The 23,856-nt window shown below is 48.3% G+C and overlaps 3 protein-coding genes across 5 annotated transcripts in view; 1 reads left to right on the top strand and 2 right to left on the bottom strand.

Moving 5' to 3' along the window:
- chek2 (checkpoint kinase 2) overlaps positions 1–3,493 on the bottom strand; it is an 8,171-nt gene extending 4,678 nt beyond the window's left edge. The window contains exons 1-2 of one of the 3 annotated variants that reach the window (XM_035640790.2): positions 3,353–3,493; positions 2,719–3,016 (exon numbers count right to left, since the gene is read on the bottom strand). In XM_035640790.2, coding sequence (XP_035496683.1) covers positions 2,719–3,007 — 289 coding nt within the window. In that variant the 5' untranslated portion in view covers positions 3,008–3,016; positions 3,353–3,493. Of the gene's footprint in view, positions 1–2,718; positions 3,017–3,118 lie in introns of all 3 variants that reach the window. The other 2 variants (XM_035640793.1, XM_035640792.1) reach the window with 2 other exon arrangements.
- Positions 3,435–8,233, top strand: entr1 (endosome associated trafficking regulator 1). The gene is made up of 9 exons (XM_035640794.2): positions 3,435–3,633; positions 5,792–5,946; positions 6,620–6,708; positions 6,817–6,871; positions 7,055–7,128; positions 7,213–7,324; positions 7,473–7,535; positions 7,617–7,756; positions 7,840–8,233. Exons 1-9 carry the CDS (start codon positions 3,591–3,593, stop codon positions 7,928–7,930), a joined length of 822 nt encoding a protein of 273 aa, XP_035496687.1. The 5' UTR covers positions 3,435–3,590; the 3' UTR covers positions 7,931–8,233.
- Positions 7,942–23,856, bottom strand: ccdc180 (coiled-coil domain containing 180). Its single transcript, XM_047329290.1, has 34 exons — positions 23,800–23,856; positions 23,336–23,479; positions 22,479–22,576; positions 22,083–22,165; positions 21,848–21,963; positions 20,431–20,550; positions 20,162–20,254; positions 19,876–19,971; positions 19,591–19,754; positions 19,168–19,263; positions 19,003–19,082; positions 18,814–18,902; positions 18,579–18,698; positions 18,328–18,501; positions 18,129–18,244; positions 17,824–17,950; positions 17,460–17,490; positions 17,260–17,360; positions 16,998–17,167; positions 16,745–16,914; positions 16,351–16,531; positions 16,132–16,278; positions 15,913–16,057; positions 15,079–15,192; positions 14,740–14,858; positions 14,617–14,657; positions 14,329–14,486; positions 13,363–13,488; positions 13,167–13,263; positions 12,453–12,525; positions 12,241–12,361; positions 11,921–12,118; positions 8,072–8,140; positions 7,942–7,959 (listed from the first exon to the last, which is right to left on the bottom strand). Exons 1-34 carry the CDS (start codon positions 23,854–23,856, stop codon positions 7,942–7,944), a joined length of 3,852 nt encoding a protein of 1,283 aa, XP_047185246.1.

Raw genomic sequence — 23,856 nt, 5'->3', positions numbered from 1 at the left:
GTCAACAGACAAACAACAAACAAACAATAAACAAAGAGGTACTGCTCCTCCAGACAGTCTGTCAATAGACAAACAACAAACAAACAATAAACAAACAGGTACTGCTCCTCCAGACAGTCTGTCAACAGACAAACAACGAACAAACAATAAACAAACAGGTACTGCTCCTCCAGACAGTCTGTCAACAGACAAACTACAAACAAACAAACAATAAACAAAGAGGTACTGCTCCTCCAGACAGTCTGTCAACAGACAAACTACAAACAAACAAACAATAAACAAAGAGGTACTGCTCCTCCAGACAGTCTGTCAACAGACAAACTACAAACAAACAAACAATAAACAAAGAGGTACTGCTCCTCCAGACAGTCTGTCAACAGACAAACAACGAACAAACAAACAATAAACAAAGAGGTACTGCTCCTCCAGACAGTCTGTCAACAGACAAACTACAAACAAACAATAAACAAACAGGTACTGCTCCTCCAGACAGTCTGTCAACAGACAAACAACAAACAAACAAACAATAAACAAACAGGTACTGCTCCTCCAGACAGTCTGTCAACAGACAAACAACAAACATGTTTACAAAGAGCAACACAGAGGTGGAACCTTTTTATATGATGAAGACTGAAGCTGAATGAAGATTCGATCAAAGCAGCTTCACACTTATACAAGTAATTTCTAACAGCTGGGAACAGATGTTTTCCTTTTCTTTAGCTCAGTTACACCAATAGAGTTTGAGTATTTGTGTGAGATATGAAGTAAAAACACAATCTCAGAGCTTTATGGAGAAAATCTTCATTCATCAGCGAGTAACAGACTGATTTCACTAGTGCAGACGTGTAGACTATAATTCAAGTTTCCAAATTGTTTTCAGATATTGTCCTGACATATCAATCATATTAGCTATTAATTAAGTTCTAGATATGATTAAAAAAACACTTTTCTCGTGAATTTACTCGGTTGACAATGTGTTTTGTTCTGTAGTTTTTGTCATGGTCTCTGTTGTTGTTGTCGTGGTCTCTGTTGTTGTTGTCGTGGTCTCTGTAGTTGTTGTCATGGTCTCTGTTGTTGTTGTCGTGGTCTCTGTAGTTGTTGTCATGGTCTCTGTCGTTGTTGTCATGGTCTCTGTTGTTGTCGTGGTCTCTGTAGTTGTTGTCGTGGTCTCTGTAGTTGTTGTCATGGTCTCTGTTGTTGTCGTGGTCTCTGTAGTTGTTGTCATGGTCTCTGTTGTTGTCGTGGTCTCTGTAGTTGTTGTCATGGTCTCTGTTGTTGTTGTCGTGGTCTCTGTAGTTGTTGTCATGGTCTCTGTCGTTGTTGTCATGGTCTCTGTAGTTGTTGTCATGGTCTCTGTTGTTGTCGTGGTCTCTGTAGTTGTTCTCATGGTCTCTGTAGTTGTTGTCGTGGTCTCTGTAGTTGATGTCGTGGTCTCTGTAGTTGTTGTCATGGTCTCTGTTGTTGTTCTCATGGTCTCTGTAGTTGATGTCGTGGTCTCTGTAGTTGTTGTCATGGTCTCTGTTGTTGTCATGGTCTCTGTTGTTGTTGTCGTGGTCTCTGTAGTTGTTGTCATGGTCTCTGTTGTTGTTGTTGTCATGGTATCTGTATTTGTTGTCGTGGTCTCTGTAGTTGTTTTCATGGTCTCTGTTGTTGTTGTCGTGGTCTCTGTTGTTGTCATGGTCTCTGTAGTTGTTGTCATGGTCTCTGTAGTTGATGTCGTGGTCTCTGTAGTTGTTGTCATGGTCTCTGTTGTTGTCGTGGTCTCTGTAGTTGTTGTCATGGTCACTGTTGTTGTCGTGGTCTGTGTAGTTGTTGTCATGGTCTCTGTTGTTGTCGTGGTCTCTGTATTTGTTGTAATTGTCTCTGTAGTTGTTGTCGTGGTCTCTGTTGTTGTCGTTGTCTCTGTAGTTGTTGTGGTCTGTGTAGTTGTTGTCATGGTCTCTGTTGTTGTCGTGGTCTCTGTAGTTGTTGTAATTGTCTCTGTAGTTGTTGTCGTGGTCTCTGTTGTTGTCGTTGTCTCTGTAGTTGTTGTAATTGTCTCTGTAGTTGTTTTCATGGTCTCTGTTGTTGTCGTGGTCTCTGTTGTTGTAGTTGTCTCTGTTGTTCTCGTGGTCTCTGTAGTTGTTGTCGTGGTCTCTGTAGTTGTCGTGGTCTCTGTAGTTGTAGTGGTCTCTGTAGTTGTTGTCGTGGTCTCTGTAGTTGTTGTAGTGGTCTCTGTAGTTGTTGTCGTGGTCTCTGTAGTTGTTGTCATGGTCTCTGTTGTTGTCATGGTCTCTGTTGTTGTCGTGGTCTCTGTTGTTGTCGTGGTCTCTATTGTTGTCGTGGTCTCTGTAGTTGTTGTCATGGTCTCTGTAGTTGTTGTCATGGTCTCTGTTGTTGTCGTGGTCTCTGTTGTTGTCATGGTCTCTGTAGTTGTTGTCGTGGTCTCTGTTGTTGTCATGGTCTCTGTTGTTGTCATGGTCTCTGTTGTTGTCGTGGTCTCTGTTGTTGTCGTGGTCTCTGTAGTTGTTGTCGTGGTCTCTGTAGTTGTTGTCATGGTCTCTGTTTTTGTCGTGGTCTCTGTTGTTGTCGCGGTCTCTGTTGTTGTCGTGGTCTCTGTTGTTGTCGTGGTCTCTGTAGTTGTTGTCGTGGTCTCAGTTGTAGTCCTGGTCTCGGTTGTAGTCCTGGTCTCTGTTGTTGTCGTAGTCTCTGTTGTTGTCTTGGTTGTTGTTGACTCACCCTGACTCCTGAAGCCCGGGGCCATGGGCAGCAGGCGGCCCCAGGGTTGTGGTTCTGGTTCCTCTGGGACGGACGGCAGGGTGACGGGGAGGGTGTCCATGCTGCTCACGGTCCCCGAGCCACTGGACGACTGGCTGCCCGAGGTCGGCCCACTGGAGGAACCAGAACCGGGCTGGGACTGGGTCTTCGACTGGGTAGGGGACTGGGTGAAAAGGGCCTGGGACGGGGGCAGAGTGGACTGAGACTGAGTGGCAGACTGGTCCCCCTCACGTGGAGCCTCCTCAGACATGTTCTGGCTCTGCAGAGTAGAACCACGAGAACCATCAGAACCACCACCAGAAGAACTATTCCCTAGATTCTCTAATGGAACAAGAGAAAACTACTCGAAGAGAAACCACACCCCCTCCACCCCGTCACGTGGATCCGGATCTAACGGTTCTGACGGTGTCGCAGCTGCAGATGCGGGACCAGAGCCGGTCCAGCTAACCCCGCCCACTACCTGTCAATCACGGCCGGTGAAAAGAGCTGAGTTGAACCCAGAACCGAAAGACCCGGTTTGACATCCGGATCCGTCCAGCCGAGCCGAGCCGAGCCGAGCCGGACCGGACCACGTGTCAGACTCAGGTGAACTCACCGGACTAGGTCGGACGCGGCGCGTGTCAAACAGTTTGACGGAATCTGGCAGGAAACGTGTTTCCGGGTTCTCCTTTCACGTCATGTGATGGTGGCAGCCAATGGGAGGTCAGAGGACGGGTCACATGATGAAGGAGCGGCCTGCTGTGTTTCCGGGTCTGGAGACAGAGGGACCGGGACCGGGAGGACGACGAGACCGATGACGTGATGGATCAGTGACTTGGTCCAGCTGCGTCATCATGTCGGGACGGAGGAGCCGCAAGACCCTGATCATCACCGACGGTGAGTCTACTCTTCCTCTTCCTCTCTCCTCTTCTTCTCTACTCTTCCTCTCTCCTCTTCTTCTCTGCTCTTCCTCTTCCTCTCTCTTCTTCTCTACTCTTCCTCTCTCCTCTTCTTCTCTGCTCTTCCTCTTCCTCTCTCCTCTTCCTCTACTTCTCTACACTTCCTCTCTCCTCCTCTCTACTCTTCCTCTCTCCTCTTCTTCTCTCCTCTTCCTCTCTCCTCTTCCTCTTCTTCTCTACACTTCCTCTCTCCTCTTCTTCTCTCCTCTTCCTCTCTCCTCTTCCTCTTCTTCTCTACACTTCCTCTCTCCTCTTCTCTACTCTTCCTCTCTCCTCTTCTTCTCTACTCTCTCTCTCCTCTTTTCTCTTCCTCTCTCCTCTCCTTCTCTACTCTTCCTCTCTCCTCTTCTTCTCTACTCTTCCTCTCTCCTCTTCTTCTCAGCTCTTCCTCTTCCTCTTCCTCTCTCCTCTTCTTCTCTCCTCTTCCTCTCTCCTCTTCCTCTTCCTCTTCCTCTCTCCTCTTCTTCTCTACTCTTCTTCTCTACTCTTCCTCTTCCTCTCTCCTCTTCCTCTTCTTCTCTACTCTTCTTCTCTCCTCTTCCTCTTCCTCTCTCCTCTTCCTCTTCCTCTTCCTCTCTCCTCTTCTTCTCTACTCTTCCTCTCTCCTCTTCTTCTCTGCTCTTCCTCTTCCTCTCTCTTCTTCTCTACTCTTCCTCTCTCCTCTTCTTCTCTGCTCTTCCTCTTCTTCTCTACTCTTCCTCTTCCTCTCTCCTCTTCTTCTCTCCTCTTCCTCTTCCTCTCTCCTCTTCCTCTTCTTCTCTACACTTCCTCTCTCCTCTTCTTCTCTCCTCTTCCTCTCTCCTCTTCCTCTTCTTCTCTACACTTCCTCTCTCCTCTTCTCTACTCTTCCTCTCTCCTCTTCTTCTCTACTCTCTCTCTCTCCTCTTTTCTCTTCCTCTCTCCTCTTCTTCTCTTCCCCTCCTCTCTCCTCTCCTTCTCTACTCTTCCTCTCTCCTCTTCTTCTCTACTCTTCCTCTCTCCTCTTCTTCTCAGCTCTTCCTCTTCCTCTTCCTCTCTCCTCTACTTCTCTGCTCTTCCTCTTCCTCTCTCCTCTTCTTCTCTCCTCTTCCTCTTCCTCTCTCCTCTTCCTCTTCTTCTCTACTCTTCTTCTCTCCTCTTCCTCTTCCTCTCTCCTCTTCTTCTCTACTCTTCCTCTCTCCTCTTCTTCTCTGCTCTTCCTCTTCCTCTCTCTTCTTCTCTACTCTTCCTCTCTCCTCTTCTTCTCTGCTCTTCCTCTTCTTCTCTACTCTTCCTCTTCCTCTCTCCTCTTCTTCTCTCCTCTTCCTCTTCTTCTCTACACTTCCTCTCTCCTCTTCTTCTCTCCTCTTCCTCTCTCCTCTTCCTCTTCTTCTCTACACTTCCTCTCTCCTCTTCTTCTCTCCTCTTCCTCTCTCCTCTTCCTCTTCTTCTCTACACTTCCTCTCTCCTCTTCTCTACTCTTCCTCTCTCCTCTTCTTCTCTACTCTCTCTCTCTCCTCTTTTCTCTTCCTCTCTCCTCTTCTTCTCTTCCCCTCCTCTCTCCTCTCCTTCTCTACTCTTCCTCTCTCCTCTTCTTCTCTACTCTTCCTCTCTCCTCTTCTTCTCAGCTCTTCCTCTTCCTCTCTCCTCTTCTTCTCTGCTCTTCCTCTTCCTCTCTCCTCTTCTTCTCTCCTCTTCCTCTTCCTCTCTCCTCTTCCTCTTCTTCTCTACTCTTCTTCTCTCCTCTTCCTCTTCCTCTCTACTCTTCCTCTCTCCTCTTCTTCTCTACTCTTCCTCTCTCCTCTTCTTCTCTTCCCCTCCTCTCTCCTCTCCTTCTCTGCTCTTCCTCTCTCCTCTTCTTCTACCTCAGTGGAAGACGTCATGAGGTCAAGGAAAGGAGTCAAGGAAGATTCATCCAACTCAACGGCTCCATCAGCATGTTTCAGTGTTTTAAGATTTGTATGTAACAGTAACTGACATCTGGATCATATTCATACTCTTCTTCTTCTTCAGATTGAATCGTTACGTTCGTTGATGACGCGTCATGTTAAATATCTCTGCCCCAATGCATTGTGGGTCTGTTTTCTGGTTCTGCAGTCAGAGACCAGACCGCCAGTACTGACTCTGTTCCTCTGCAGATGAGGTGGTGCAGGAGGAGCAGAACCCGTTCTCCTTCAGAGAGTTTCTACGCTGGAAGAACCTGAATCGGGATCAGGACCAGGATCAGGACCAGGTTCAGGACCAGGATCAGAACCAGGACCAGGTTCAGGACCAGGACAAGACACAAAGCAAGGTATGGATTCCACAAAGTCTGCATCAGAACAACTCAAGTAACTAATTTTACTTAAGTAACGAAAGTAACGCAAGTAACTAATTTAACTTAAGAGACTAAAGTAACTTATTTAACTTAAGTAACGAAAGTAACTAATTTAAGTAAAGTAACTAATTTAACTTAAGTAATGACAGTAACTAATTTAACTAAAGTAACTAATTTAACTGAATTAACTAAAGTAACTAATTTAACCAAAGTAACTAATTTAACTAAAGTAACTAATTTAACAATAGTAACTAAAGTAACAAAAGTAACGAATTTAAACAAAGTGACTAATTTAACTAAAGTATTTAAGTTAACTTAAGTCACTAATTTAATGAAAGTAAGTAATTTAACCAAAGTAACTGATTAACTAAAGTAACGAATTTAACCAAAGTAACTAATTTTATGAAAGTAACTAATTTCAGTAAGTAACGAAAGTAACTAATTCAACTAAAGAAACTAATTCATAAAGTAACTTATTTAGCTAAAGTATTGAATTTAACTAAAGTAATGAAAGTAACTAAAGTAACTAATTTAATCAAAGTAACTAATTTAACTTAAGTAACTTAAGTAACTCATTTAACTAAAATAATGAAACTACATGAACGTGAACAGTTTCCAATCAGCACTGTCTCTCTGTCCATCCAATCAGGAGGAGGAGGGGCAGGGCTTCCAGTGCGGTGTAGACAGCACCTCCTCCCTGTGCACAGAGGAAGAGGAGGATGAAGAGGAGGAGACCAGGTGAGTCACGTGATGTCTGCTGCTCACTGATTGGTTCAGTGAGGTATGAGCACAGCTCCGCCTCCTGCGGCGTTCAGGTCAACAAGCTCACGTTGTCATGACTCTCAGGTTCCAGCAGGGAGGCGATGACGAGACCTGCAGGGGGAGGAGCCACATACAACAGGTAACACACACACATACACACACACACACACACACACACACACACACACACACACACACAGCCTCGTAGTGAAAATGAGAGCCCTGTTAAGAAGTGGTTTCAGTACGTGTGTGCCTGCGTCCGTGTGTGTGTGTGTGTGTGTGTGTGTGTGTGCGTGTGCGTCTGCATGTGTGCGTGTGACAGTTGAAGCAGGAGAACATGGTGTTGAGGAGAACCATCGAAGAGCTGCAGAGGAGATCAGATGTTAATGAACGCAGGTGACTACCAACCAATCACACCACCCACTAACCAATAGGAGACAGTGTATTAACACCACCACCACCACCCCCCCCACCCCCCAGGGTGCAGAAGCTGAGTGAGGAGCGTCTCCAGAGGAGGAGTCAGGACGAGAAGGAGGCGCAGGATCTGGAGACCATGATTCACTGTGTGGAGCAGAACCTGCAGCTGATGACGGTACATATACAGGGTGAGGGGTGGAGGTGTATGGTCACATACAGGGTGAGGGGTGGAGGTGTATGAAAACGTACAGGGTGAGGGGTGGTGTATGAACACATACAGGGTGAGGGGTGGCGGTTCATGTTTCTCTTCCTGGTTGTGACAGAAGCGAGCGGTGAAAGCAGAGAACACTGTTTCCAAACTGAAGGCGGAGCTTCAGCAGCTACAGGTGAGTCAAAGATGATTGATCGATCATCTGATCAGGTTCATAATATCTTCCTTCCACTGACGGTGTGTGTGTGTGTGTCAGGTGGAGGCGGAGTCTCTGCGGGTGGAGAACGACGGTCTGAAGGCGTCAGAGTCTCACATCATCACGACCATGAGACAAAACGCACAGGTGGCGTCTGAGCACCTGGACAAGACAGCAAGCCACGCCCACTCCTCCATCCGGTCAGTAGCTTTCAGACAGACAGTTGACAGATGACCTGTCTGTCTGTCACCTGTCTGTCTGTAACCTGTCTGTCTGTCTCCAGGCAGCTGTTGGGGGGGGCGGAGTCTCTGCGTCTGGTCTCTCAGCTGCTTCAGTCCATCGAGAACGTTTCCTCTGTCGACTCTGAGTCGTGACCTTCGTGACCTTAGGACGTCGTCTGGACCTGCGATGGACACGAGGACGTGGTTGTCATGGAAACAGAACACAAAGGACAATGTATGAGGTCAGAGGTCAGCAGGTCTCAGCGTGTCCATCATTCCTCGCCTGTGCCGTACTCTGATGACATCACAGCGGCTGGAGGGCTGGTGGTTCCTGATTGGTAGGTTTGTTGGACAGTGTCTGGTCTTGAGCGCAGACGGAACGTGACAGAACACAAACGGAACACGGGATGTTTGTCTGTGAAGCTGTAAACTTTATTAAACCACTTTGTTACTTTATTGTGGTTGAATCTTTATTAAAACTGAGAATAGCATCTCATGACACCAAATCACATCTCATCACATCTCATGACATCACATCTCATGATATCTCATCACATCTCATGATATCACATCATGCCATCACATCTCATCACATCTCATGACATCACATCTCATGACATCTCATGACATCACATCTCATGACATCACATCATGACATCACATCTCATGACATCACATATGACATCACATCATGACATCACATCTCATCATGACATCACATCACACCATGACATCACATCTCATGACATCACATCTCATGACATCACATCTCATCATGACATCACCATGACATCACATCTCATGACATCACACCATGACATCACATCTCATGACATCACATCATGACATCACATCTCATCATGACATCACATCATGACATCACATCTCATGACATCACATCATGACATCACATCTCATCATGACATCACATCATGACATCACATCACACCATGACATCACATCTCATGACATCACATCATGACATCACATAGCATCACATTATTTAATCTTTATTTAATCAAACTCATTGAGATTGAAAATCTCTTTCAACACCCTGTGGAAACCCGGGTCTGATGAAGTCTTCTGGACTGGTTCCAGTTCAGTTGTGTCTCAGTGTGTTGTTGTGTCTCAGTGTGTTGTTGTTGTCTCAGTGTGTTGTTGTGTCACTGTGTTGTTGTGTCTCAGTGTGTTGTTGTGTGTCAGTGTGTTGTTGTGTCTCAGTGTGTTGTTGTGTCAGTGTGTTGTTGTGTCAGTGTGTTGTTGTGTCAGTGTGTTGTTGTGTGTCAGTGTGTTGTTGTGTCTCAGTGTGTTGTTGTGTCTCAGTGTGTTGTTGTGTGTCAGTGTGTTGTTGTGTCAGTGTGTTGTTGTGTCTCAGTGTGTTGTTGTGTGTCAGTGTGTTGTTGTGTGTCAGTGTGTTGTTGTTGTGTCAGTGTGTTGTTGTTGTGTCAGTGTGTTGTTGTTATGTGTCAGTGTGTTGTTGTGTGTCAGTGTGTTGTTGTGTGTCAGTGTGTTGTTGTGTCAGTGTGTTGTTGTGTCAGTGTGTTGTTGTGTGTCAGTGTGTTGTTGTGTCAGTGTGTTGTTGTGTGTCAGTGTGTTGTTGTGTGTCAGTGTGTTGTTGTGTGTCAGTGTGTTGTTGTGTGTAAGTGTGTTGTTGTTGTGTCAGTGTGTTGTTGTTGTTGTGTCAGTGTGTTGTTGTGTCTCAGTGTGTTGTTGTTTCTCAGTGTGTTGTTGTGTCAGTGTGTTGTTGTGTGTCAGTGTGTTGTTGTGTGTCAGTGTGTTGTTGTTGTGTCAGTGTGTTGTTGTTGTGTCAGTGTGTTGTTGTTGTGTGTCAGTGTGTTGTTGTGTGTCAGTGTGTTGTTGTGTCTCAGTGTGTTGTTGTGTCAGTGTGTTGTTGTGTCAGTGTGTTGTTGTGTGTCAGTGTGTTGTTGTGTCAGTGTGTTGTTGTGTGTCAGTGTGTTGTTGTGTGTCAGTGTGTTGTTGTCTCAGTGTGTTGTTGTGTGTCAGTGTGTTGTTGTGTGTCAGTGTGTTATTGTGTGTCAGTGTGTTGTTGTGTGTCAGTGTGTTGTTGTGTGTCAGTGTGTTGTTGTGTCTCAGTGTGTTGTTGTGTGAGTGTGTTGTTGTGTGTCAGTGTGTTGTTGTGTGTCAGTGTGTTGTTGTGTGTCAGTGTGTTGTTGTGTGTCAGTGTGTTGTTGTGTCAGTGTGTTGTTGTGTCTCAGTGTGTTGTTGTGTCTCAGTGTGTTGTTGTGTGAGTGTGTTGTTGTGTGTCAGTGTGTTGTTGTGTGTCAGTGTGTTGGTGTGTCAGTGTGTTGTTGTGTGTCAGTGTGTTGTTGTGTCAGTGTGTTGTTGTGTCTCAGTGTGTTGTTGTGTGTCAGTGTGTTGTTGTGTCTCAGTGTGTTGTTGTGTCTCAGTGTGTTGTTGTGTCTCAGTGTGTTGTTGTTTCTCAGTGTGTTTTTGTGTCTCAGTGTGTTGTTGTGTGTCAGTGTGTTGTTGTGTCAGTGTGTTGTTGTGTCAGTGTGTTGTTGTGTCTCAGTGTGTTGTTGTGTGTCAGTGTGTTGTTGTGTCTCAGTGTGTTGTTGTGTCTCAGTGTGTTGTTGTGTCTCAGTGTGTTGTTGTGTCTCAGTGTGTTGTTGTGTGTCAGTGTGTTGTTGTGTCTCAGTGTGTTGTTGTGTCTCAGTGTGTTGTTGTGTCAGTGTGTTGTTGTGTGTCAGTGTGTTGTTGTGTGTCAGTGTGTTGTTGTGTCTCAGTGTGTTGTTGTGTGTCAGTGTGTTGTTGTGTCTCAGTGTGTTGTTGTGTGTCAGTGTGTTGTTGTGTCTCAGTGTGTTGTTGTGTAAGTGTGTTGTTGTGTGTCAGTGTGTTGTTGTGTGTCAGTGTGTTGGTGTGTCAGTGTGTTGTTGTGTCTCAGTGTGTTGTTGTTTCTCAGTGTGTTTTTGTGTCTCAGTGTGTTGTTGTGTGTCAGTGTGTTGTTGTGTCAGTGTGTTGTTGTGTCAGTGTGTTGTTGTGTCTCAGTGTGTTGTTGTGTGTCAGTGTGTTGTTGTGTGTCAGTGTGTTGTTGTGTCAGTGTGTTGTTGTGTCAGTGTGTTGTTGTGTCTCAGTGTGTTGTTGTGTGTCAGTGTGTTGTTGTGTGTCAGTGTGTTGTTGTTTGTCAGTGTGTTGTTGTGTGTCAGTGTGTTGTTGTGTCTCAGTGTGTTGTTGTTTGTCAGTGTGTTGTTGTGTGTCAGTGTGTTGTTGTGTGTCAGTGTGTTGTTGTGTGTCAGTGTGTTGTTGTGTCTCAGTGTGTTGTTGTGTCTCAGTGTGTTGTTGTGTGTCAGTGTGTTCTTGTGTGTCAGTGTGTTCTTGTGTCTCAGTGTGTTGTTGTGTGTCAGTGTGTTGTTGTGTGTCAGTGTGTTGTTGTGTCTCAGTGTGTTGTTGTGTCTCAGTGTGTTCTTGTGTCTCAGTGTGTTCTTGTGTCTCAGTGTGTTGTTGTGTCTCAGTGTGTTGTTGTGTCTCAGTGTGTTGTTGTGTGTCAGTGTGTTGTTGTGTCTCAGTGTGTTGTTGTGTGTCAGTGTGTTGTTGTGTCTCAGTGTGTTGTTGTGTGTCAGTGTGTTGTTGTGTCTCAGTGTGTTGTTGTGTCTCAGTGTGTTGTTGTGTCTCAGTGTGTTGTTGTGTGTCAGTGTGTTGTTGTGTCTCAGTGTGTTGTTGTGTGTCAGTGTGTTGTTGTGTCTCAGTGTGTTGTTGTGTGTCAGTGTGTTGTTGTGTCTCAGTGTGTTGTTGTGTCTCAGTGTGTTGTTGTGTGTCAGTGTGTTGTTGTGTCTCAGTGTGTTGTTGTGTCTCAGTGTGTTGTTGTGTGTCAGTGTGTTGTTGTGTGTCAGTGTGTTGTTGTGTGTCAGTGTGTTGTTGTGTCTCAGTGTGTTGTTGTGTGTCAGTGTGTTGTTGTGTCTCAGTGTGTTGTTGTGTGTCAGTGTATTGTTGTGTCTCAGTGTATTGTTGTGTCTCAGTGTGTTGTTGTGTCTCAGTGTGTTGTTGTGTGTCAGTGTGTTGTTGTGTGTCAGTGTGTTGTTGTGTCTCAGTGTGTTGTTGTGTCTCAGTGTGTTGTTGTGTGTCAGTGTGTTGTTGTGTCTCAGTGTGTTGTTGTGTCTCAGTGTGTTGTTGTGTCTCAGTGTGTTGTTGTGTGTCAGTGTGTTGTTGTGTCTCAGTGTGTTGTTGTGTCTCAGTGTGTGGTTGTGTCAGTGTGTGGTTGTGTGTCAGTGTCAGTGTGTGTATCTCTCGTCTCCAGTGTGTGTTCCAGTTGTGTATTTCACTCAGTTGTTTCCGTTTGTCGTCATCTGAACGCAGCAACTCCAACCTGAACAGCTGTTCGAACCGCTGACATACACACACGCACACGCACACACAGACACACACACACACACACACTAATGTTTTTGTGTTATTAATATGTGTGTGTGTGTGTGTGTGTGTGTGATTGTGTGTGTGTGTGTGTGTACCTTCATAGCAGTGTCTCTCTGCTCTTTAACAACCACATGTCCCATGGTGCACCTGGGTGTGGTGATGGATGCTGTTGTTTCCGAGTCAGAGGGCAACGGGTACGAGACACCAGGCCAGGTCCTGACACACACAAACACACATACATCAGCTGCCGTCTATGATGTCACAGCTGTGGTCAGGCTGACTCAGAAGGTCGAAGGTCAGATGTTACCTGCTTCCTGGTTCAGCTGCTGTCTCCATAGTAACAGTGACGTCTGAGTGCTGGTGTGACACTGCCTTCGTTTCTATGGAAACAAACAAAAACTGAGGTCAAAGGTCGATGGATCTGGATTCACATGACCGACGCCGCAGCATCCCTTCCTGTTCCATCAAAAACAGGGAGTGATCACTCAGTGTTCAGATCCTGAAGTTAGCCTAGTTAGCACACTTGCTAACTTGGAGACACGCCCACAGCAGCCACTCCTCCCTCTCATTGGTCAGAACCACCGTGGTTCTCAGCAGAGCCGTTGAGAGAGAGAGTCGCGACAACGGAGCAGTCGGATCACGGAGCGTCTGTGTTGAGACGTTTACATAATCAGATTGTTTATTATCAACACATTTGAATCTGATCAACGTGTTAGTGGATTATGATCTATGATTATTTATGATTTATTTATGATTTAAGAAAATGTATTGACTAACTTCATAGAGGAACTACATCGGCATGTCCCTCTGCTTTATTGTAAATAAATACATTTATTGACGACTGGTTCTGTCTCGGAATTATGATTCAAACTTCTGAACTATCTGAAGTCAACACGATCCACGTGACCTGCTGCATATGTTGGACTTCCGTTGTCACGACTCACACAGGACAGATCTGGTTCTCAGCTTACAGGACGTCCCACATGTAACAGCCCCAACTTCAGCAGTGGTCAAAGGTTACCTGCAGGTTTGAGAAGGTCATCCAGCTGAGAGAAAAGCTTCTCAGTCAGAGACGCCATTGATGTCACAAACTCCTCCCCTCGGACTCGCACACACTCCTGCAACACACACACACACACACACACACATACACAACAGGCTGTTGGAGGTGGCAGGTCTCAGTGGTGATGTCAGCAGGTCACATGCTCATGTCTCACCTGTAGTTCCAGGTGTGAGCAGCAGACGGCAGCGTGCAGCTGCTGCTGTCTGACCTCCTCTCTGTCCACCAGCATCTGCAACTCGTCGCCGCTGAGCGACGCTCGCAGACGACCGACGTTCTCCCTCTGAGGAGAGACACACGTGAGTCACCGGGTCACCAGGTCAACAGGTCACCGGGTCATGAGTCACAGGGTCACCGGGTCACCGGGTCACCGGGTCATGAGGCACGAGTCACCGGGTCACTAGTCACCGGGTCACCAGGTCACGAGTCACCAGGTCACCAGGTCACCGGGTCATGTGTCACCAGGTCACCGGGTCACGAGTCACAGAGTTACCGGGTCACCGGGTCACAGGGTCACCGGGTAACGAGTCACAGAGTTAACGGGTCACCGGGTCACAGGGTCACCGGGTCATGAGGCACGAGTCACCGGGTCACTAGTCACCGGGTCACCAGGTCACGAGTCACCAGGTCACCGGGTCATGAGTCACCGGGTCATGAGTCACCAGGTCACCGGGTCACGAGTCACCGGGTAACAAGTCACAGAGTTACCGCGTCACCAGGTCACCGGGTCACAAGTCACCGGGTCACGAGTCACCAGGTCACTGGGTCACGAGTCACCGGGTAACGAGTCACAGAGTTACCGGGTCACCGGGTCACCAGGTCACCGGGTCACGAGTCACCAGGTCACCGGGTCACCAGGTCACCGGGTCATGAGTCACGAGTCACCGGGTCACCGGGTCACGAGTCACAGAGTTACTGGGTCACGAGTCACCGGGTCACCAGGTCACCGGGTCATGAGTCACGAGTCACGAGTCACCGGGTCACGAGTCACAGAGTTACTGGGTCACGAGTCACCGGGTCACCGGGTCACCGGGTCACCAGGTCACAGGGTCACCAGGTCACAGGGTCACGAGTCACCGGGTCACCAGGTCACCAGGTAAACGCTGTGCCGCCAGGTTCTCACCTTCTCCTGGTCGCTGTCTGCCAGTCGCAACTCCAGTCTCTTCCTGACTCCTCCCACCACCTCTAGAAGCTCCGCCTCCTGCTGTCGCTCATAATTACTGATCAAATCCAAAGTTAATGAATTAAGGGGGTCCTGAACCACAGACAGGTTCCCCAGGTCTGACAGACAGACAGGTGGAGAGAGAGACAGACAGGAGGATATATAAAAAATAAAAAATAAATATATATATATACAGTCAATAGAACTGTAGTTACATGAGTGACTACACTTCTATGAGTTATGTCACACCTGTCTCTGTCTCTGGTCCCTCGTCCTGGATCACACAGAACCTGAGGAGGAGGAAGAGGAGGAGATGTTCTTCTTCATCATCATCATCATCATCATCAGTCACTCAGATGTTTGAGTCTTCACCTGTTCAGGGACTTAATGAGGTCAATGACAGGGTCATCGAGGAGCTCCACCCCGGTCCTGCTGGACTCCCGTAGACCAGGAGCTGGAGCAGACCGGACCCCCTTCCTGGACTTCCCATCCTGCAGAAACAACACACAAACTTATCCAGACCTGGATCCAGACCTGGACCAAGACCTGAACCCAGACCTGTACCTAGACCTGGAGCCAGGCGGGAGCCAGACATGGAGCCAGCACACACACATGAGCAGGTTCACACTGTAATCAAGTCCAAGGTTAGTCCATGTAGACAGACAGGTGAGACAAACAGACAGACGGACGGACAGACGGACAGACAGGTACCTCGGCTCTAGTGAGAACTCTTGTGCTGCTGTTGATTTTCTGGATCTTGGAGAATTTCATCTCAGGTGTCAGGAGACAAAGTTTCTCCTCAAACTGAGCCGACGCCTCCTTCACCTGGAGGAGGTCACATGATGAGGTCACCTGTCACTCACCTGTCACACACCTGTCATTCACCTGACACACACCTGTCACACACCTGTCTGATACCTGTCATTCACCTGTCACTCACCTGTCACACACCTGTCACACACCTGTCTGACACCTGTCATTCACCTGCCACTCACCTGTCACACACCTGTCACACACCTGACACTCACCTGTCACACGCCTGTCACACGCCTGTCACTCACCTGACACTCACCTATCACACACCTGTCACTCACCTGTCACTCACCTGTCACACACCTGTCACACACCTGTCACTCACCTGTCACACACCTGTCACACACCTGTCACACACCTGTTACACACCTGTTACACACCTGTCACTCACCTGTCACACACCTGTCACACACCTGTCACTCACCTGTCACACACCTTTCACTCACCTATTACACACCTGTCACTCACCTGTCACACACCTGTCACTCACCTGTCACACACCTTTCACTCACCTGACACTCACCTGACACTCACCTGTCACACGCCTGTCACACGCCTGTCACACGCCTGTCACTCACCTGTCACACACCTGTCACTCACCTGTCACTCACCTGTCACATACCTGTCACTCACCTGTCACACACCTGTCACTCACCTGTCACACCCCTGTCACATGCCTGTCACTCAACTGTCACACACCTGTCACTCACCTGTCACACACCTGTCACTCACCTGCTGTAGACTGTGGGACTCGAACGCCTCCAGCTCGGCGGCCATGTTCTCCTCCGCCACACTGACGTGTTTCATCTGCTGCCTCAGCTTCTTCTGAAACATGCTCAGCTCCTGAGGACCGAAGTCTCCGCCTTCACTGAACAACCTTCAGGGGGAGGAGCCTGGTGAGTGGGCGCGGCCAGCTGCTGCAGGTGAGTCTGCAGGTGGTTCACACGTTACCTGAAGGACGTGAGCAGGTGTGTGGTTCTGTGTCGGACGTGGTCCAGTCTGACCTGCACCGTCCGTCTGAAGGTGGTCTGACAGCGCTGGGTGTGTTGGATGTGTTGATCCAGACAGTCTGGCAGGGCGGAGCTCATGGTCTCCAGCCTGCAGACAGACACACAAACCTGTGACGACAGTTTCACCTAGTCGGTCAGCTGACCGCCAATCGGACGTTACCTTTTGCGGCTGCCGGCCGTCAGGACGACGTCTTCCATGTTGGACAGAGAGACGGAGAACTCCCGGTTCATCCTGCTGACGGATGACTGCAGCGTTTGCAGCTCCGACCTGCAGACGCTCAGCTCGTCCTGCAGCTGCTCACAGTGAGCGTCCACACGCTGCCGGTGGAGCTGCAGCTCGGCTGGAACACACACACACATACACACACATTTTTTGAGGGTCACTGCACCGCGCTCATACAGGTGAGTCAGAGTCAGAGTGTTTCTGGCTCTTATCTGCCCCCTAGTGGACGAGTACACCAACATGGGACAACACTGGACAGCCGATGTCTACGCGTGTGTGCGTGTGTGTGTGTGTGTGTGTGTGTGTGTGTGTGTGTGTGTGTTTGTGTTACCCAGGCGGGGCTGGTATATGTGGGTGTGGATGTGTTGGGGGTTCAGCTGCTGCAGGTGGAGCTCCTGCTCCGAGCGCACCGCCTCCTTCCTGTTTGTTGCCGTGGCAATGGCCGAGCTGAGGACGTCATGGAAACGCTGCTCCAGGTTGTCAACGAACAGAGTCCGAGTCCTGGACACCACACATACACACACACAGTTAGCCAGCCACAATGTGTGTGTGTGTGTGTTTGTGTGTTTTGTGTGTGTGTGTACCTGCTCAGTGTTTTTGTGAGCAGCTCTACAGGAAACAGGCTCAGGTGTGTTTCTTGCTGCAGGTCGGGGGCGGGGCATCTGAAGGCAGGGCCAGTATAGACCACACCCCTTGATGATGTAAACTTGATAGAGCTGCTGATGTCACAGAGATAGAGCAGAGAGGAGTCTGCCTGTGAACACACACACACACACACACACAGGTTTTTTTTCTGAACCAACAAGAAATCAATTATTGTGTGTCGATCATTAATCAAAGCTTCACCTCAGACAGCCAATCGTGAGACAGCTGGGTGGGGACAACATTATTCTGACAGCTGATTGGACGAGCGGCAATCATATCCTCCAGTTTCTGTGTTTCAGTCCCTACAAACACACACACACACACACAGTTAAAAAAATAATAGATCCCTTTAAAAAATGTTAAATGAAGAAACAATAAAATAAATAAATAAACAGACTGACCTAAGTGGAAGATCTTCAGTTCTTCCAGATCCTGAGGAGGAAGAGGAGGATGAAGAGGAGGAAGAGGACAAACCCAGAGATGAGCAGGTATTACTGTATTACTGTAATGTATTAATAACATTGTATGTTGTGTGAAGTGTGAGTTCTGTTACTGACCAGCAGAGGGCGATTACATCAGTTACAGTTTATGATTCATCTCTTTTGTACATTATGATCCAGTTACAGTCACATAGACCATGAAGCCCCGGACACAGTGTGATTGACAGCTGGTACTGACCAATAGGAGCACGTCACCACCCCCCCCCCAATTCTACATCCGGTTACCAGTGTGGAAGTGTGACCCAGGAGTTGTTGCCGTGGTTACCGGTGTGTAGGCGTGACCCAGGTGGTAGAAGCAGCTCAGGCTGCTGCTGTAGGAGAGAAGCTCGTCCAGGAGGAGAGAGGGAAGAAGATCCAACAGCTGACATTGATCAGACACACACTGTCCGCAGCTACACACACACACACACACACACACACACACACAAACACACACACACACACACACACACACACACACACACACACACACACACACACACACACACACACACACAGTAGTCAAGGTGCAGTGTGTCAGTGTGTCACACTGTAACATTAGCAATAGCGTTAGCATGTGTCCTGTCTCACCTGTCCCTGACATCCTGCAGGTGCAGGACAGTTCTGTCCAGACTGGTCTTCAGAGCGTCCTCACTTCCCTCCTGACGCAGTTCACCGAGAAGCTCGTCCAGTCGCACTTTCTTACTCTGACAACACAGCAGCAAAGCATCATGGGAGACGCTCACAAGCCCCGCCCCTGTGTCCCTCAGGTACGGGACAGACGACTCACCTGTATGAGTTGCTGTTGCGAGCGCCGCAGGGCGTCCAGCTGCCGCTCCACTTCTTCTTCTCTCCTCTCTAACCGCCGGCAGTGTGTCTCCCATAGCGACGCCGCTCCTCTCATCATGACGAACACACACCTACTGAGGCTGAGAGCACGACGGGCCGCAGAGTCACTGCTCACCTGAGGAGAGACAGACAGGTGGAGCCAGACTGACAGACAGACAGACAGACTGACGCAGTCGCGTGTGTGTGGCTCACGTCTAAAGCAGCCAATTGCTGTTCGTCCTGACTCTGGCTCCGCCCTGTCAGAGGGAGGAGCTGAGAGCCGACGACATTGTTCACCTCGTCCTCACGGAGCTGCAGAGCCCACAGCGCCTCCTGCAGGAGACCAGCACAACAACAACAACCAGTCATGTGACCCTTCACACGCAGTGTGTGTGTGTGTGTGTGTGTGTGTGTGTATGTGTGTGTGTGTTTGTGAGTGTGTTCTCACCTCACAGCGCTCCACCTCAGACAATCGCTGCTGCCATGTCTGCTCATAAGAGCAACGGAGCAGATGGAGGAAGTCAGCGTGAAGACTGTCTGCCCACACACACGCACACACACACACACACACTCCTACATCACACCCAACACGTGATGAGTCACAGAAACAGAAAACACTGAGAGTGGTGACAGGTACCGATCTGTTGATTGACAGCTGTCAGCTGATTGAACCAATCAGAGACCAGAGCAGTGGAGCAGGTGGGCGGGACCAGGGAGCTGAAACACAGACAGGATGTGATTGGATGACCAGCAGCGTATGGACCCGCCCACCAGACCCAAACGACAAAGTCTCGGCCATTACCTGATCCTGACAATGATGTCACAACGTTGTTCAGTCAGATCTTTAATCTTCTGACCTGAGATCAGCTGCTGGTCCTCAACGCTGCTGCACACACTCCTACAACACACAGACACTGATCCTGAACCAGTTCACCGATCCTGAACCAGTTCACACTGATCCTGAACCAGTTCACACTGATCCTGAACCAGTTCACACTGATCCTGAACCAGTTCACACTGATCCTGAACCAGTTCACACATCCTGAACCAGTTCACACATCCTGAACCAGTTCACACTGATCCTGAACCAGTTCACCGATCCTGAACCAGTTCACACTGATCCTGAACCAGTTCACCGATCCTGAACCAGTTCGCACTGATTGTTTATACAAATACTACTGTCCTCCACCGGTCGGACCCGTCTACTACCTGGTCCTCCACCCACCTGACATGGTCTGTGAGCTCGGTGACCCTGGTCCAGGTCCAGCGGGTCAGACAGTCGACCCGGTGCAGGTGCAGCAGTGCCCCCTGCTGCAGGGTTTCCTCCTGGAGGAGCAGCAGCAGTCGGGCCACGTTGCGACGGTTCACCAGCAGAGACTGATTCAACATCTGGGGAGACAGAGGAAGTGTTTCAGGTACTGTCTGTTGTCACGACTTACATGAAATATCTCACTGTGAACAAAGTAATAAACTGGACCCTGTGTGTCAGAGGTCAGAGGTCAGAGGTTACCATGGCCTTGCAGTGGATCAGTCTGTGGACATCCGGCAGCAGCAGGAAGCCGATGTTCTCCAGCAGGAGGCAGAACTTCCTGAGCACAGCTCTCATCTACAAACACAGAGTCACATCCTGGTTCTGAGAGGATCAAGACTGATGTCCTCTGTCCCCCAGAGTCTGTCCTCTGTCCCCCAGAGTCTATCCTCTTTCCCCCAGGGTTTGTCCCCCAGAGTCTGTCCTTTGTCCCCCAGAGTCTGTCCTTTGTCCCCCAGCCTCTCAGCTGATGAAGACTCTGTCTCACCTCGTTGATTTGATGACTCTCACATTCTGTCAGTTTGATGTTCAGCTCCATGATTCTCATCTTCCTCAGCTTCACCTCCTGCTGCACCTCGTCCTTCACACACACACACACACACACACACACACACACACACACACACACACACACACACACACACACACACACACACACACACACACACACACACACACACACAGAGCTAAAAGATCTCTATGTCTCATGTCTGTCTCAAGTCTTGTGACAGACAGATGTCTCCAGGTGTTTTGTACCTGCAGACTGACGTGATCCAGGTGTTCCATTCTGTCCTTCAGTGTGTCCAACCTGAGGTCCACCTCCTGCAGATAGGACAACAGGTCCTGACTGAGGGTCCTCACCTGAGCCTCATACACCTGACGTGTCAAATAGAGCAAGTTAGAAGGTGTAGGGGGTAAAACAGTGTGTGTAGAACCTCTGGTGTGTGTGGAACCTCTGGTGTGTGTAGAACCTCTGGTGTGTGTGGAACCTCTGGTGTGTGTAGAACCTCTGGTGTGTGTAGTACCTCTGGTGTGTGTAGAACCTCTGGTGTGTGTGGAACCTCTGGTGTGTGTAGAACCTCTGGTGTGTGTAGTACCTCAGGTGTGTGTAGAACCTCTGGTGTGTGTAGTACCTCTGGTGTGCGTAGAACCTCTGGTGTGTGTAGTACCTCAGGTGTGTACAACCTCAGGTGTGTGTAGAACCTCTGGTGTGTGTAGTACCTCAGGTGTGTACAACCTCTGGTGTGTGTAGTAACTCAGGTGTGTACAACCTCTGGTGTGTGTAGTACCTCTGGTGTGTGTAGAACCTCTGGTGTGTGTGGAACCTCTGGTGTGTGTAGAACCTCTGGTGTGTGTAGTACCTCAGGTGTGTGTAGAACCTCTGGTGTGTACAACCTCTGGTGTGTGTAGTACCTCTGGTGTGCGTAGAACCTCTGGTGTGTGTAGTACTTCAGGTGTGTACAACCTCAGGTGTGTGTAGAACCTCTGGTGTGTGTAGTACCTCAGGTGTGTACAACCTCTGGTGTGTGTAGTAACTCAGGTGTGTGTAGAACCTCTGGTGTGTGTAGTACCTCAGGTGTGTACAACCTCTGGTGTGTGTAGTACCTCAGGTGTGTGTAGAACCTCTGGTGTGTACAACCTCTGGTGTGTGTAGTACCTCTGGTGTGCGTAGAACCTCTGGTGTGTGTAGTACTTCAGGTGTGTACAACCTCAGGTGTGTGTAGAACCTCTGGTGTGTGTAGTACCTCAGGTGTGTACAACCTCTGGTGTGTGTAGTACCTCTGGTGTGTGTAGAACCTCTGGTGTGTGTAGTACCTCAGGTGTGTACAACCTCTGGTGTGTGTAGTACCTCTGGTGTGTTTAGAACCTCTGGTGTGTGTAGTACCTCAGGTGTGTACAACCTCAGGTGTGTGTTCAACCTCTGGTGTGTGTAGTACCTCAGGTGTGTACAACCTCAGGTGTGTGTAGAACCTCTGGTGTGTGTACTACCTCAAGTGTGTGTATTACCTCCGGTTTGTGTAGAACCTCAGGTGTGTGTTTACTACCTCAGGTGTGTGTTTACTACCTCAGGTGTGTGTAGTACCTCAGGTGCGTGTACTACCTCAGGTGTGTGTACTTCCTCAGGTGCGTGTACTACCTCAGGTGTGTGTACTTCCTCAGGTGTGTGTAGTACCTGAGTGAGTTGTATCAGTTCAGTATTGAGTTGTTTCAGAGCGTCTTCGTGTTTCTTCCGTCTTTTCTCTGTGAGACGTTGGATGATGTCAGAGCTCTGACTGTCCACCGGAGGCGCTGTGGTGAAACAGTAAACGGAGACGTCTCATCCTCACACTGTTCCACCACACACACACACACACACACACACACACACACACACACACTTTGTGATTAGAAGAGAAGATGATACGAACCCATAGTGAAGGGAAGTCTGCTGACATCATCATCATCATCGTCATCATCCCGCTGCCTCCGGCTGGACGACAAACATAACAACCTCAGAGACAGAGAGACAGACAAATGTTAAACAGACAAAGAAAAACAAGTCAAGTCTCTGTCTGTCTCTAACTGTATGTCTCTAACTGTCCGTCTCTCTGTCTGTCTCTAACTGTCTGTCTTTAACTGTCTGTCTCGCTGCCTCTAACTGTCTGTCTCTCTGTCTGTCTCTAACTGTATACCTCTAACTGTCTGTCTCTCTGTCTGTCTCTAACTGTATACCTCTAACTGTCTGTCTCTTACTCTCTGTCTCTAACTGTGTGTCTCTAACTGTCTGTCTCTCTGTCTCTGTCGGTCTCTAACTGTCTATCTACCTGCTGGTAGAGCTGCAGTGTGTGTTGTCGTCCTCAGCAGACAGACAGTTTGTCCTCATGTCTTTCCGTCCTGCCAGCAGAGACATGGACAGTTGAACCTACAAACACACAAAGACAGGAGACAGGTCAGAGTTGTTCCAGAGTGAAAACGTGTTGCTACGTTACATAAATCTTCATATTGGACAGTGTCATCATTCATGATTTATTAAAGATCAGCACTTCACTCACCAGATACTTATTTATACTTTATGTATATATATATTAATTAATTGCAGCATAGCAGATGAAATATGATGATTTGAACCAGTACTGATATTTTGTCTGTGATCTTTTCAGACTCAGCACTTTGATCCACCGAAGCTTTTGAATTTGTTTATATTTATGAATATCTTAATTAACATCAAAGACCAAACTGTTTTTAATATTGTATAAAACTCCACAGCTGAAGAACATGTCACATGAATGTTTACTGTATGTGGACTGAAGAACAGAGAATATGATCTGGGTTCATGATGGATTGATAATTTAATCTTTTAATTTGTATTTTGTGTTGAATGGTGATAATGATGTTGATGTGTTTATAGTTCATTTAATATCAAAACATCATCAGACTTCATATGTAAATGAACTGACTGTTATTAGAATAATAATCATGTGACTGATCAACAGATGAATGTGGTGCGAACAGACGCGTCACGCTGCTGACGTCACCACAAGAAGCTGCTGCTGTTTGTCTCGGTGTGACGTCAGTGAACGGTCTTCAACATGTCGACAAAAACCGACTCAGATCGAGAAGTGAACAATAATTCATACGAAGCACTGTAACCGAGCAACAACCCACGTGACCTCTGACCCACCTGCGCGTCGAACAGCTGCCGGTGACCCGCTCCGCTCTCACTCGTGTCCCCGGTGACGAGCTCGGTTCCGTCGCTCTCTCCGTTAAACCGTCGCCTCCTGCGTCGCGCAGGCCCGTCACCATGACAACGGACGCTTTGCAGCGTTCACGGTCCGCGGAGAAAATCGTACATTATGAAGTAAAAGATTCGTGTCTTTAAAAGGTGACACACGCCGGCACGCGCGCACACACACTCTCACTCATTCACACGCACACTCATACGCTCACACACACACACACACACACACACACACACTCACACTCACACTCGGTCTGGATCTCCTCCAATGGGAAGTGATTTCCTCGGCAAGTTCAATTACTAGTTTATTTGATAGTGGGCGGAGTTTATATCGTGACGCAGGGGGACGCGACTTTTGTAAACAACCAAGATGGCTGCCGCTGAAACGAGCGTTTGACTGAACGAACCTGATGTTTCACAAACACGTTTACAGCCCTCTTCACCTTCTTCACCTCCACCTCCAT

This window comes from Scophthalmus maximus, chromosome 19 (assembly GCF_022379125.1).
Source record: "Scophthalmus maximus strain ysfricsl-2021 chromosome 19, ASM2237912v1, whole genome shotgun sequence".
NCBI lineage: Eukaryota > Metazoa > Chordata > Actinopteri > Pleuronectiformes > Scophthalmidae > Scophthalmus > Scophthalmus maximus.
The sequence above is the reverse complement of the archived record's forward strand: the minus strand, read 5'-3'. Positions and strand labels throughout refer to the sequence as shown.